The 15,310-nt window shown below is 46.4% G+C and overlaps 1 protein-coding gene across 3 annotated transcripts in view; it reads left to right on the forward strand.

Annotated features, from left to right (window-relative positions):
• Positions 1-15,310, forward strand: part of SDK1 (sidekick cell adhesion molecule 1) — an 867,118-nt gene that overhangs the window by 675,864 nt on the left and 175,944 nt on the right. For all 3 annotated transcript variants that reach the window (XM_059154465.1, XM_059154466.1, XM_059154467.1), the window contains exons 15-16: positions 9,205-9,352; positions 10,257-10,397. In XM_059154465.1, coding sequence (XP_059010448.1) covers positions 9,205-9,352; positions 10,257-10,397 — 289 coding nt within the window. The remainder of the gene's footprint in view (positions 1-9,204; positions 9,353-10,256; positions 10,398-15,310) is intronic.

Below are 15,310 nucleotides of genomic sequence, written 5' to 3' on the forward strand. Positions count from 1 at the left end.
TTGAAGCCCCATTTCTCAGTTCTCGTGACAACCGGATGTTCAGGGCACTTGACTGTTGAGAAGCAAACAGTGATCATCCCACCAAATTAATTTCAGTGGCTCAGTGAGCTGGACACTGAAACGTAGGTCAGAGTAGTGTCTGAAAAACTTGAAGATAATTGCAGAGAGTGCTTGAGAAGTCATGAAAATGGTTTTTAAAAAGCAGTAGAATGTACCTGGGCCTGTTCGGTTTCATTTTTTTTTATACTCTATTTTCCAAGTTTTCGTTAATGAATATATATGTATTTTTGTGATGTGTTTCATACATATATAGATAATTTTATATGTATATGAAATTTTTGTGTAGTTGTATATATAATCAGTATAAATTTTGTGTGTGTATATATATATATATATATATATATATATATATATATATATATATATATATGTTTTTGGTTTTTGGTTTTTGATTTTTTTTACACTTCTCGCATCACTTCATGGGCATATGATGCCCGGAGTGGACTTGGGTTTTGGATGGCTCATGTTGCTTGGGGCTCTCATTGAGGAAAACAATTCAGAGCCCCAGGAGTCTCTGTGAAGCCTCAGTCAGGGCCAGTGCCAATGTGGGCCAGAAGCTCCAGGCCCATCTGTCCTTGCGCCTTCCAGAACAGACGCCAGCTTCCGACCATGAGGGCACTCAGCAACTGCCGTTCACAGCTGTGGAAGACATGGCCCCTTGCTGTCACCCCACCACATGGACAGCAGGCCCTCAAACGCTGAGAGATGAAGTGAGCTGCATCTGGAACAGTGGGACAGCCCATCGTCGTCGGCTCCAGCATCAGGAACGGTCGCGGTGGCTTGAAACCCGGCTGTGCAGCAGCTCTGAGCCTGCTGTCCACGCCTCCCTGCGTGAACTGTGTGCACTCGCACACCCAGCTCTGTTCTCTTCTCCCACGGAGTGCACAGGGCCTCCCAGTGTGGGTCCCACGCAACTTGCCCCAGCTTATACCTCCCTTTCCTGGTCCACTTCAGCATGAACAGACAGGCCTTTTCTTCTCTTCTGGTTTATTTTAGAATAGTTTCATGTTTGTGGAGTTATTGGGAGATAGAGAATTTCCAAAAGCCCAGACATGGTTTCCCATCTTGGGAACATCTTCCATCCGTGTGGTACATTGGTCACAATGAATGAACCAATATTGACATATTTATTATTAACTAAAGTCCATGCTTTATTCACATTCACTCAGTTCTGACCCAGGATCCCACCCAGGACACTACAGCGCATTAGCAGTGCTTGGACTCCTCTTGGCAGGACGGTTTCTCAGACATTCCGTTTATAACAACCTTGACAAGTTTTAAGGAGTGCAGGTCAAGTGCTTGGTAGGACGTCACTAGGTTGGGATTTGGGGATGTTCTTCTAATGATTAGACCAGCAATTCTAGCGTTCTAAAAGGAAGAACACAAAAGCCAAGTGCCACTCCTGTCCCTTCCAATCAGGGGTACGTGCCATCAGCCAGCCTTACCACTGTTGATGCAGAGAGGCATTTAGCCATTGGAAAGAGCAACTTAATTTGTGCCCAGGCTTTGATTCTCACCCATCCTGAGTGTGCAGTATCTTCCTGAGAAATCCAGAGCACTTACATCCTAAACAACCAGCATGGGGAAGGAGAGCCTCTCACTAGTGTGGCGTGGCTGAGACTCTTGGAAGCTTCGGGCCAAGAGTGTAGCTCTGCTTCTGGGTCATCCCTGGGACCAGGCTCTTGACTTGCAGGAGTCAATACTAACTATGACCAGTAATGAGAAGTCGGAAAGAGCAAAGTTGCCTTGACCTGGGAGTTTCTGCCAAGGTGGAAAGATGAGACTGTGATCTGTGATTCCATCCTTCTGTGTCTCCTTTTCACATATGAACGTGAGGGTGATCATACCTGCCACAAGGTTTTGTGAAGGTTACCTGTGTACATATGAAGTCACCCCAGTGCCCAGGACATTGCAGGTACTTTCACGGAACAGATACTGATCGAGCCCCTGCTCCACGTCAGGCACGCTTCTAGGTATGAAGGATCTAATAGTGAGTAAAATCGAAACAGCGGAGTTTATCTTGTGGGTGGTTATTTAAATGGGTATTATTTTTATGTATATTATTATTATTATAACCTAAAGCTTATATTTTAAGAGACACAGTACACAGACTATTGTAGCCAAAACCACAGTGGAATCAGCATTAAGAAAATAATAAATGTGCATCTTAAGTCTTTCACTTAATGCTCTGTAACCCAGGGGAAGTTGTTTTTTTTTTTTTTTTTTTTTTTTTTTTTTTTTATTATTTGTCAGAGAGAGTTCACAGTAGGCAGAGAGGCAGGCAGAGAGAGAGAGAGGGAAACAGGCTCCCTGCTGAGCAGAGATTCCCGATGCGGGACTCGATCCCAGGATCCTGAGATCATGACCTGAGCCGAAGGCAGCGGCTTAACCCACTGAGCCACCCAGGCGCCCCAGGGGAAGTTGTTTTAATGCAAGAAGTTAATTCTCATTCATAGTAAAAAATATAAGGCAAAGCATCAGTGAAATCGCATTTTTCGTCTACCAAACATGATTTAAGATGGTCACAATGCTCAATGCTGGCCATGTTGCGATTAAACAGTCACTTTCTAGAAACTTTTTAGTATGAAAAATATGACACATACACAAAGGTATTCGTGCGTTCATTTTTGATACCATCAACATATTACCATATTGGTTTCGTCGAGTGCCCACCTTTTTTTTTTTTTTTTGGTTTTGTTTTGCTAGGGTATTTTTAAGGAAATCCCAGAAATTATGTCATTTCAACTTTAAGTGATTTTATACATAGCTCAACTAAATGACATCACATATAGCAAAATTAATGGTAATCCTTAATATCATCTTATACTCAGTCCATATTTATATGGCCCAAATTGCTTTTTTTATGTGTTTATTTAAATTCATTTAGTTAGCATACAGTGTAATATTAGTTTCTGGTGTAAAGTCTAGTGACTCATCACTTCCGTACTATACCCAGTGCTCATGAGGACACGTGCCCTCCTTGATGCCCAGCAGCCGGTTACCCCACCACCCGGCCCACCTCCCCCCACCCAGCAACACCCGGGTTGTTCTCTACAGTTAAGAGTGTTTCTTGGTCCCTCCCCACAACATGATCATTTGCTTCATTTCTTAAATTCCACGGAGGAATGAAATCATACGGTATTTGTCTTTCTCTGGCCAACTTACTTCACTCGGCATTATGCTCTCTAGCTCTGTCTCATTGCAGATGGCAAGATTTCATTCATTTTTATGGCTGAACAAAATTTCAATGCATGTATATACCACTTCTTGTCTATCCATTAATCAGTCAATGGACACTTGGGCTCTTTCCATAATTTGGCTATTGTGGATAATGCTGCTATAAACATCGGGGTACAGGTACCCCTTTGAAGCTGTGTTTTGTATCTTTTTGTAAATACCTAGTAGTACAATGACTAGATTGTAGGGTATTTTTATTTTTAACTTTTCGAGGAACCTCCATACTGTTTTCCAGAATGGTTGCACCAGTTTGCATTCCCACCAGCAGTGTATGACATTTCCCCTTTCTGCACATCCTCACCAACATTCATTATTTCTTATGTTGTTGATTTTAGCCATTGTGACTAGTGTGATATCTCATTCCAGGTTTGATTTGCATTTCCGTGATGATGAGTGACAATGAGCATCTTTTCATATGTCTGTTGGCCAGCTAGATGTCTTCTTTGGAAAAAATGTCTATTTGTGTCTTCTGCTCATTTTTTTAACTGGATTATTTGTTTTTTGGGTGTTGAGTTTTATAAGTTCTTTTTATGTTTTAGATGCTAACCCTTTATAAGATACATCTTTTGCAAATATCTTCTCCCGTTCTATTGGTTGCCTTTTAGTTTTGTTGATTGTTTCCTTTGCTATGCAGAAGTTTTCTGTTTTGATGAAGTCCCAATAGTTAATTTTTGCTTTTGTTTCCCTTGCATCAGGAGATGTATCTAGAAAGAAGTTGCTATGGCCAATTTCAAAGAGGTTGCTGCCTGTGTTCTTCTCTAGGATTTTGATGGATTCCTGTCTCACATTTAGATCTTTCATCCATTTTGAGTCTATTTTTGGGTGTGGTATAAGGAAATGATCCAGTTTCATTTTTACGCATGTTGCTGTCCACTTTTCCCAACACCATTTGTTGAAGAGACTTTTTATTGGACATTCTTTCCTGCTTTGTCGAAGATTAGTTTACTATAGAGTTGAGGGTCTATTTCTGGGCTCTCTCTTCTGTTCCATTGATCTATATGTCTGTTTTAGTGCCAGGACCATACTGTCTTGATGATCACAGCTTTGTAATAGAGCTTGAAGTCTGGAATTGTGATGCCACCAATTTTACTTTTCTTTTTCAGGATTACTTGGCTATTTGAGGTCTTCTGTTGTTCCCTACAGGTCTTTGGAATGTTTGTTCCAGCTCTGAGAAAAATACTCTTGGCATCCTGATGTGGCTTACATGAAATGTGTAGGTTGCTTTGGGAAATATAGATATTTTAATACTTGTTCTCCCAATCCATGAGCATGGAATGTCTTTCCATTTCTTTGTGTCCTCTTCAAATGCTTTTTAAAAAATTGACTGTTTGTAGTTGATTCTTTGAATATAAATCCAGATCCAGACAAGGTCCATCCATCACTTTGGTGTTTCTGTCTCTTGATCGACAAGAGCCCCACTTCCCTTTCCCCTACTCTCGTCTGGTGAAGAGGCCAGGGCGTCTGGATGTCCCACCATGTCCCATGCCGATTGCTTCCTTAGGATGTCATTTCATTTGTTCCTGCATCTCTTTAATTGCCCAGAGACGGGAAGGAATTTGCATCAGCTTTTGGTTTTATGTGTTTTCTCGGACCATATGTGTGTGTGTGTGTGTGTGTGTGTGTATCACTGGTGCCTGGATGTCGCTCGGTACTTCCCACTGCATCTCACAAAGAAGACGCTGGAGGCCCAGCTGCTCTTTTGGTGATGTTAGGTCTGCCTCCGAGTCTGGAAAGTGACGGCCTGTAAGGCCAGGGGGACAGTATTTATACCTCCCTGAGTCTTCGTTTCCTGACCCATATGAGGAGACAATGGCTCCTCCCCAAGGAGATTCTCATGGTTACAGCTGTGAGTGCGTGTCCAGACAGAGGCTACCATGTAGACATTAGGGCTAAGTAATAATTACAGGCCCTCCGGCAATGAAAATTTTCTTTGAAAAAGTCTTTTCCTTCCTCGGATACCTTTAACTGAGAACATGGTAAGTTTCTTTTTACTGAGGGGGAAAAAAAAGCTTCCAGTACATTTATGACGACTGAAAACTGCCTGTTTTTTCACCAATCCACAGAGCAAAGGAGTGATTAACTCCTTGCAGATTCCAGCACTTGAAGCCAAGAGAAAGATTAGTGATGGCCGCGTGGAACAGAGGTGTGTTTAATAGCCTGACTGGGAAAGTCCAAGTTTCCTTCGGCTTCTAGATCAGAGGAGCAAGAGGCATCCCTGAAGGGGAGGAAAAAAGCTATTGAAACTTCTATGGGATGCTTTCCTTTCTCAAAAGAATCTTCTATATCCCAGCCCCTCAGAGGAACCTCTCAGAGGCCTCCTTTCTGAGGACCAGGAGGAGCATCTTCTAAAGGGATTTTGCTTACGGATTGTCAGGGACAGACCTGCCCTTTACATTTCACCAGTTCTCAGCAAGCTTCAAGTTCAGAGACTTGGGAGGGAGCAAATCCTTCCCTCACCACTTTCTTTCTTTCTTTTTTTTTTTTTTTTCAGTTCAAATCAGAGTTCCCATGAGATGGATCGGGTTCATTTGTATTAGTTTTCAGTTTAATCTCTCTTCCTGCCAGATCTTTTATCTTCTATGAGGGAGAGGGAAGAGAATAAATAAAGAGTTTTATTTGGACGCATCCGAAGGACTGAGCCGAGCCCCCGGATACAGGGCAGATTAATAGGCCCTGTTGCGGAGTCAGACTGGGGCTGAGCCTCAGATCTGCTGGCTCGCTGCTGTTTGATAGGGTTCCACACTTGGAGGGGCTGCTTATACTCTGAGCTGAATCTGGGAGGGAGGGAGGGAGGGAGAGGGGTCGTGAGGCACTCTCTGCCCCCTCTGTGCTGACACACATGGGCTCTGTCAGTGGACTTGGCCACCATCCTTTTGAGTTTGCTTCTTTCTGACCTTGGACTCTGTAGGTAACTGAGCAGGTGAGCTGTTTGCTTACAGACACTGAGGTCTTCTGCAGGAAGAGAGGGACAGAGGTAAGTTTTATTGAACACTGCCTCGGCCAGGGTCCCCACGAGAAGCAGGTGGCTGTCTTGACTTAGAACATCCAAATAGAGAGTCAGCAAAGGGAAGATCTGCCCAGGGGCGGGTGGAGAGAGACACCAGGACCCTGGGGCCAGAGCTGGCTAACTCAGGACACAGAGGGAAGGGAGATGCAGAGCCCAGAGAGGGAGGTGGTGTAGACCTTCCCAAATAGAGCATGAACCTCTGGGTAAAGAATGCGATAGTCTTGGGCCATCTCCCGGTGAGTAAAAAAGAGCCCAGCCCTGCCAGGCAGGTCATCCAGGGCCCAGATTGGGGCAGGGAGGTGAGGAGAGACAAGGGGTAGTGGGAGGCGGACGGGCCCGTCCAGCTCCAGTACCCACCGGGCCCTGGCTCTGCACTGGATAAGTCAGCACGTGTCTCTTACTTCAGACCAATGCCAGTCTCGGGAGTGCTATGTTATTTCCCCATTTTTTCTTCCATATTGAAAAAAGAAATGTTTCATTGTGGTAATACACACCATAACATAAAATTTTACCATCTTAGCCACTTTTAAATGTCCAGTTGAGTGGTCGGTACATTCACATCGTGCCACCCAGCTCTTATCCTCATCTGGCAAAACTGAAGCCGTGGATCCATTAAATGTCTTTCCCTGTCTTTCCCCAGCCCCCAACCCCCACCCTGGCAGCTGCCATTCGCCTCTGCGTCTGCGGATCTGATCCCTCCAGGGACCTCTCGTCAGTGGAATCCTACACTCCCCATCTTCTTGTGACTGCCTTATTTTCAAGGTTTAGCCCTGTCAGAGTGTGTATCAATTTCTTGTTCAAAGCTGAATAATATTTCATTGCAGGGATGGACTACATTTTGCTCATTTGTCCATCCATCAGTGGACACTCGGGTTCTTAACTAATATCTCTTCGTGACCCTCCTTTCAGTTCGTCGGGGCGTATATTTTGACGTAGAATTTCCAGATCATACGGTAGTTCTACCTTTAGTTAGGAGCCGCCATACTGGTTTCTGCAGCCGCTGCTCCATGTCACATCCCCACCAGCAGGACACAAATGTTCCAGCTTCTCCCCCCCATTCCCCCCACCGCCCACACATGCCATTTCTGCTTTCTTTATAGTAGTCATCCTGTGGTTGTGATGTGGATCTCCCTGTGGTTTTGACTTGCCCCTCCTCCCCCCTGCTTTATAGAAGAAGCTCAAACAAAAATGAACAACTGTCAATGGAAACACGTAGTCGGCTGTGACGGCTCTGCACCGGCTGCCTTCTGGAGGGAAGCTATGTCTCCACTGCTGTGTGGCTTGGCAGGGAGAGGCGCTGCTCCCCACCAGCAGTTACAGGGGTGCGAGGGAAAGTTCTTGTGTTGTCCATGTGCACAAATGGCTAGAGGAGCCTGCTTGGCAGACCAGAGCACCATGAAATGTTTAATGCTTCTAAAAGGGTCTCAGACTCCCAAAGTGAGAAGAGAAATCGGTGTGAGCAATTCTGTAGTTGCCTGGGGATGCACACGTTGCACTCTGAAGGAAAGAGCAGGGGGTCCTCATCCAACGTAGATTACCTAGATCACTGAGAATCAAAAGCCAAGTACACTGAAATGCCCAGCTGGTGCTGAGGACTGCATTCCCAGAAAGCCATTTTTGGAGGCAGCTTTATTCGAAATAATTAAAAAGATTCAGCCTTTGTAGCCCAACTGGCATCCCGCTCCAGAGCGGCATAACTTTTTGTCGAGGAATCCGGCTCCCAAACTCCAGCTCCGTGGTAGACGACTGGCTGTGAGAGCCAGCCCTTGAGTCTCATTTCATTTCGAAGTGGCTTGTGGCTCTTTCTTGGTGACTCCTAAGGGAGCAGCATGTGTTCCCAGGCACAGACCTGTGATCCTCATAGTTAGGTCTGTAGGTTTTTGCTGAAGAGGTGTTGATTGTACGTGTGGAGGGCTCCCACGGCTGGCAGCAGCGTGGAAATCATGGCTCTCTTCTCTCTGACCATCTCCAGTGTGGGGGAGAGAGATTCGGGCACCACTTCCAAGGAAGGGGGCAGACGGCTTGATTTCCACAAGAACCCCCTTCCCCCAATTTCACTTCACTGATAACTTGCAAAAGCAGCTCAGGCATCATGACGATTCCAAATGAGAAGTGACAGTGGGTGTTCAAAGTCATTGCCAGGTCCTGTTCATTCCAGGGCATCATTCTACGAAATGATCGGGCCAGAAAGCATGTTTCAACTCTGCACTGAAAGAAAAAAAATAAAATAAAATCTCGCAAAGGTGTGGGAGCCCAGCAGAATCCTCTGAAGCCTTGCAGGCGAGAGCCCATTTGGCTGACAGAGTCGCTCTTGCACACCTGCCGGAAAGCTGGGTGCAAAGATATTCTAAACTAGTTGCGAATTTCATTACGTCTGTCTCCAGCCAAAGCCACTGAGGGGTGCGGTGCTGTAATGGGCCGCCACGCAGATGGGTTGCAAAATGCACAGCCCATCTGTCTTTATCATGCTCATTTCCTCTTTTATTAAAATGTTAATGAATATAGTTTTTATTTATCATTTGGTGACATGTGCGGCATCCTTTTCTGGGAGACAAATCTGCAATCTGCCTCACCGTGTGCGCTGACAGGGAACGCAGGAATGAGGAATATTTTGGTTCCGTTCAAACTGCCATATGCGGGTTGAAGGAGAAGCCACTTTGCTTGTCGACAGCAGCATGAGGACGACGGGAGGTCTCGGAGTTCAATGCCAGGCCCAGTGGCTATCAGCGGCTAGCCATGTGGCCACAAGCTTTGGTTTCCACTTCTGGGGAACAGGGATAACCCTTCCCTCCACCCTGGAAATGAAATGAGAGAACTTATGGAAATGTAGTTTGCATTCTCTTATTATTATTCAGATGTGTGTCTGTGTGGTTCTGAATTCCTTTTGCTCATTCTTTCAGACTCTCCATGGAAAGTACATCTGTCAAATGTCGGCCCCGAGATGACAGGCGTCACCGTGCGCGGCCTGACTCCAGCTCGCACCTATCAATTCCGGGTGTGTGCCGTGAATCAAGTGGGCAAAGGCCAGTACAGTGCAGAGACAAGCAGGTGTGTGCTCGCGCAGCCGCGGTGGGCTCTCGGGGCAGCTGGGACCCGAAAGCAAGACTGAGCATCCAGTTAACAAGAAGACATTGATAGAAGGAGTCAACCTGCATCCCTTAGTGGTATCGGCCACACATGCACAGAAAAGACCAGAAGGAAGAGAGAAAGGGAGTCACTCGTGTGTTGGACTAGCTAGGTTTTCTTTCAATGCTCAGAGGGAAATGTCTCCAACTTCCCTAATGCTCCGGCCACACCAACACAAGGCGTTTCTGAGAGCACAGGCCTTGGTATCCACGAGATGAGGCGCTGACCATGTCTTCACTCCCTCTGTCCTCTCGGGCTGCTGGCCGAACGGGAGCTGCTGCCACCATCCTGACAAGCAAGCATCTGGCAGGGCACGGCACCTTCCTGAATGGTCCTGACCTGGGACCGTGGCTTCCCCCCATTTCAGTGTGCCTACCCCAACCAACCTGAACACTGGCGGGGCCCGAATCATAGGAGAGTTGAGATCTAAGTGACTTTTTTCAAAATGTGGGAGTTTGGTATGAGAAATACTAAAAGGGCTAAGGAAAAACACAATTTGGAAGGCATCTCAGGCTGTGGGCCAGTGGCCTGGCTCGCTCAGGCTTATAATCCCTTCCCGGAGTGGAGATGCTGTGGGTTATCCAGACAGAATAAGGTCACCTCCTGTGTCTTCATGCTTGCTGGCTGAACTGATTCTCTATTATGTTGATTTGCTGTACCTATTTCATGCATGTCCTCTGAGTTTGATCAGCTGTGTGCCTGGCTTTGTTCATCGCTTGATTTTGGTAAATAGTTAAGCTCCAGATTCAGTCAGACAAAGAATGCAAATGAGGACCGTTTGTCTCAGATGCTAATCTCGCTTTCCCTCACCATGTTTTATCTCTAGGTTGATGTTACCTGAAGAGCCGCCCAGTGCTCCCCCAAAGAATATCGTAGCCAGTGGACGTACCAATCAGTCCATCATGGTCCAGTGGCAACCGCCCCCAGAAACAGAGCACAATGGGGTGCTGCGTGGGTATATCCTCAGGCAAGTAGCCCGTGTTTGGCCATTTTTAGGTTCTCATTATAAAGAGTCCAGGGTCTGTTTTGCTAGGGTCGCAAACTGAAAGGTCTAGAGGAGCCCAACAGTAATCAAGAGACTCAGGCTGATGTCGGACTCTAGGGTTGCAGGGGCAGCCTCTGTATATCCAACCATAGCATATCCGCGTACATATCGAAGCTTGCATCTTGGTAGAAGAATGAAGGGGGATATTATGCGTTGGGGTCAAGGTGTGCTATTCATTCCAAATTTTTTCTTTCTGTTTCAGTTTTTCCTAGGGCATGCATTATTAATAGAATAATTTTTAATTAATAATAATGCAGTTGACATTATCACAATTGACCAGTTGCTACCAGGCTAGCTCTTACATGTTCAGTATTGCCAGGTTTCCTAGTGTACTCAAAGAAATTTTTAAAAACCTAACTTTTTACCTGCGATCTCACAGTTTCTAAACATTGGCAATGAAGTCTGTATGTTTTGAAAGATGGGGCAGGCCAAATTCACACTTCCACAGGCCAGATGTGGCCCAAAGCGTGGCCACTTTGCTTTCCCTGCCTTATATGGGGCAGTCAGCCTTCTGAGAATGTTGAGGGGACTCTACAAGAACTTGGCTGGGTAGGAGAGAAAAAATCTGTTTTGTCAAAATTGCTAATCTTGAAATCACGCCAAATGTGATAATTGCAGTGGTTTGTTGATGCAAGTAGTGAACAGGAAAAAGTAAAGCCATGTTAAAAGGTATTTATGAAATCTCTTCTAACAGACGGTACAGCCACAGACAGACATATTCATTCCACGACCTGCACTTTGCATCCATCCCCAGCCTTATGGGGCAAGAACTGTGGGTGTCCATCACTACCTTCCCCCCAGTATCAGGCTCGTGCCCTCGTGAGCTTGTGATCAGCAAATACTGGGTTAACAGAGGTTGAAAGGAGCTAAATGTAATGTCTTAGAAAAACATAAGAAGTTACAAAAGTGTAGCTGCTCTAGCTCTGTGCTCTTTGCATAGGGAGGACCGCTCTTCCCAGTAGCTATTGATACAATCATCCGCTCATGGTTTAACATACCTTTATCCATACGCGTGACATATTAGCCCATCACAACCACTTCACTGCTCTTCTCAGGTCTTGCTCAAGCATGTGAATTATCCTCTAAACACAAGCTAGATCATTATCTACATGAAGTGGTTTAAAGCTGGCCGTCTTGCAGGGGTCACGGGGACTAGAGGACTGGAATCAGCACTTGGGAACCCTTTGGTCACTCTGACCCTTTCTTTTTTATTATTATTATTTTTTTAATTTAAAGATTTTTATTTATTTATTTGAGAGAGAGACAGTGAGAGAGCATGAGCGAGGAGAAGGTCAGAGGGAGAAGCAGACTCCCCGTGGAGCTGGGAGCCCGATGTGGGACTTGATCCCGGGACTCTGGGATCACGACCCGAGCCAAAGGCAGTTGTCCAACCAACTAAGCCACCCAGGCGTCCCGACTCTGCTCCTTTCAATAAGAAACTGAAAGGGCCCCTTTGGGCAGGGGGCACCTGTGGGCTTGGAGCAGTCCCCAGTTCCCTCCCAAAAACAGGCTGGGGCTTCCCACACACACAGGCCCAGATCTCCTGTCCATTCCGGCTGTCACTCATGGCCTGTGCTCATCAGGTAATGAAAATAATTTCCTTGCCCTCCCCACCTGGCCCTACCCACCCTGTCATCCCAACTGCCTCCATCTCAAATGCACAGAGAAGGGTCCTCAGGTTCCAGCTGCCAAGGAAGGACTTTAAAAGTCAACCCGCAGAACCAACCTCGGGGCGAGGACTTTAATAAGAAAATCTTTCTGATGTTACAAGGCCCCATCAGGAACTGCTCGTTTCTCTATTTTGTGGGATTACCACCATTAAAAGGATCTTGTGTGATGGTGTCAGTGGAGTTGAGTGCTGGGAAAGAGGGCATCTGTATTTGTAGGGGTTTAAATCAAGAAAGTCCTAAAATGAGGGTGTACGACCCAAGGCCTGTGAATAGCAAAGTTTCCAGAAATTAAAGGCCCATGCCAAAATGCATTTACTTGGAAACATTTCCAAATAATCCTCCAGTCTGCAAATCAGCTCTGTTTGCAACTGTGAGCCCTCCAGGGCTCAAGTGTCTGTGTCAGACATACAGCCGAATCCATGGAGGCACAAAATGGAAATAAATCACCACCGTGGCTCAGGCCGTAAGAAGTGGTTAGGATGTGTGTGCAGTAATAAAATATTTATAATAATGGGCAGGGTGCTTCTTTGAGAGGAGCGTAGGGGTTATGTCCTTTAAAAACATTCTCCTGTTTATTTCCATATAAAAAAATCATCTTGTTCTGCCTGAGACCGTCTCCCGGGCAACGTATCCCACCAGTCAGAGGACAATGCCCTGCACTTTTGTTATTAATTGTGACCTTCCCAGACATCCTGTGACTATTACAAAAGCACCCTGAGCCGCAGGTCAGAATGGACCAACCTGCCTGCCGCGGAAAGGAAGGCAGCCCGCTTCCAAGACACGAATCCCGTGGCTTGTTCTGCACGATCATATGAACAGGCGTCTAGGAGAGGCTATGGCTTGTGCAGGCTTCAGTGTCTTTGCTTAGCATACTTCCTGGACGCGCGGCGTTTCCAAATTAGCAGTATCTTCAGTGGGTTCTGCACTGTCACAGCTCTCCAGCACCCACTGTTTCATCTTATTCTTGTGACAGCCCTTTGAAAGGCTATTATGATGATGTCATTTTCAGGAGTTAAAATCCAAGGCTCAGAGACGTGACGTTAAGACCACACTCAAGGCCACCCAGCCCCTCTGTCTTCTTCCCAGCCTGTGCCTTCTGGAGCTGACTTCTTCGCTTTTCCCTGGAAGGCGTATTGTGTCGTGTTGGGTCCACGCTAATGAGCTCTCTCTGTAAGCGATAGTGCCCAGTGTGTGCCATGTTGGTTGTAAGTGGTCCTGGTCACCATTCACACACCGGGCCATGCTGGGTGGGGGCCAACCCTTGCCTTCTCCCAAATGGCTGATTGTCTCAGTGCTATTTATTTTGTAGACAGGGAATTTAAGTGGGATTTTCTGGCACGTGGCTTATTTGATGCCAGGCCTCTCTCTCTGTGGGCTTTGAAGACCATGACATCCTATAGATGAACCTACCCCCTGCTAGGAAGCGCGCCCACACCTGCTTGGTGCAGGCAGTTGAGTAGGCAACAGAAGTGGATGGAATCTGAAGCAAAAATGCAGGGTGAGGCATCGGCTTCCATTTTTGCCCGTCACGGGGGAGCACGGCCGTCCCTGCGCCTCTGGCCCTGTGAACAGCTGCTGCTCTCAGACAGGAGGGGGCAGGAGGATGCCTGGAACCTTCTTGCTGTTCCAGTGCTGCCTGCTCTTGCTCCTGTATCTTCCCACCACACGGGCCTCACCTGTACAAGTGGTTTGTAGCAAAAGGAGCTGAAAGACTGCCCTCAGAAAATTCGGACGTTCACGAAGAACCTTTTACTGCCTTCTCCAGACTTCCATACTGTATTTTTAGCTGTCATTCTCTTCAGAGAGCTGTTGTCCGTGGAAGGGCCTGAATCTGGGGCAGGGGGGGCGGTCTTCCTTTTCCTGACAACAGCAGCCTGGCATGGCCTTCCCCTTTATGCACAGACACTCCACCTGGGACAGCGCAGGGACCAGAGAGACGCTGCAGCCCGCGGGGGAGCTCCGTGTCAGTGCAGAGCCAGACCCCAATCTGCCTCAAGAGCCCTCGTTCAAGGGCACCCCCTGTCTTCACCTTTTCCCCCTCATCAGATGAAGCCGTGTCTTCCGGAGGCAGGAGCCGCCGCTTGGACAGGATTTGGGGTATTCCTGAAGCCTCAGGATGACCAAGGCAGGTCTTCCCAGGACAGGTCCTCCCTGCATATGCCCCGCGCTCGACCCCCAGGAACTAATCCACTTCTACAAACAAAATCAGGAAAAACATTTGCTCTTCCCAATAATGCTGCCAAAGTCCTTTCACAGTACACATGGCAATTTCCTAATTTATACATTTTCTAAGTCCAGGGTCATGTATGTCACTTTATTTATTTTATTTTTTTATAAACATATAATGTATTTTTAGCCCAACGGGTACAGGTCTGTGAATTGCCAGGTTTACACACTTCACAGCACTCACCATAGCACATACCCTCCCCGAGGTCCATAACCCCACCACCCTCTCAACCCCCCTCACCCCAGCAACCCTCTGTTCTGTGAGATTAAGAGTCTCTTATGATTTGTCTCCCTTCCCATCCCCTCTTGTTTCATTTATTCTTTTTCTACCCCACAAACCCTCCACATTGCATCTCCACTTCCTCATATCAGGGAGACCATATGATAGTTGTCTGTCTCCGATTGACTTATTTCGCTAAGCATAATTTCTAGTTCCATCCAATCTAGTGCCATCCAAATGGCAAGATTTCATTTCTTTTGATGGCTGCATAGTATTCCATCAAAATCCTTGAGGAGAACACAGGCAGCAACCTCTTCAACCTCAGCCACAGCAACTTCTTCCTAGGAACATCGCCAAAGACGAGGCAAGCAAGGGCAAAAATGAACTATTGGGACTTCATCCAGATCAAAAGCTTTTGCACAGCAAAGGAAACCGTTAATAAAACCAAAAGACAACTGACAGAATGGGAGAAGATATTTGCAAACGACATATCAGATAAAGGGCCAGTATCCAAATCTATAAAGAGCTTAGCAAACTCAACACCCAAAGAACAAATAATCCAATCAAGAAATGGGCAGAGGACATGAACAGACATTTCTGCAAAGAAGACATCCAGATGGCCAACAGACACATGAAAAAGTGTTCCACATCACTCGGCATCAGGGAAATACAAATCAAAACCACAATGAGATATCACCTGACACCAGTCAGAATGGCTA

The sequence above is a fragment of the Mustela lutreola genome, chromosome 17, assembly GCF_030435805.1.
Source record: "Mustela lutreola isolate mMusLut2 chromosome 17, mMusLut2.pri, whole genome shotgun sequence".
Classification (NCBI taxonomy): domain Eukaryota; kingdom Metazoa; phylum Chordata; class Mammalia; order Carnivora; family Mustelidae; genus Mustela; species Mustela lutreola.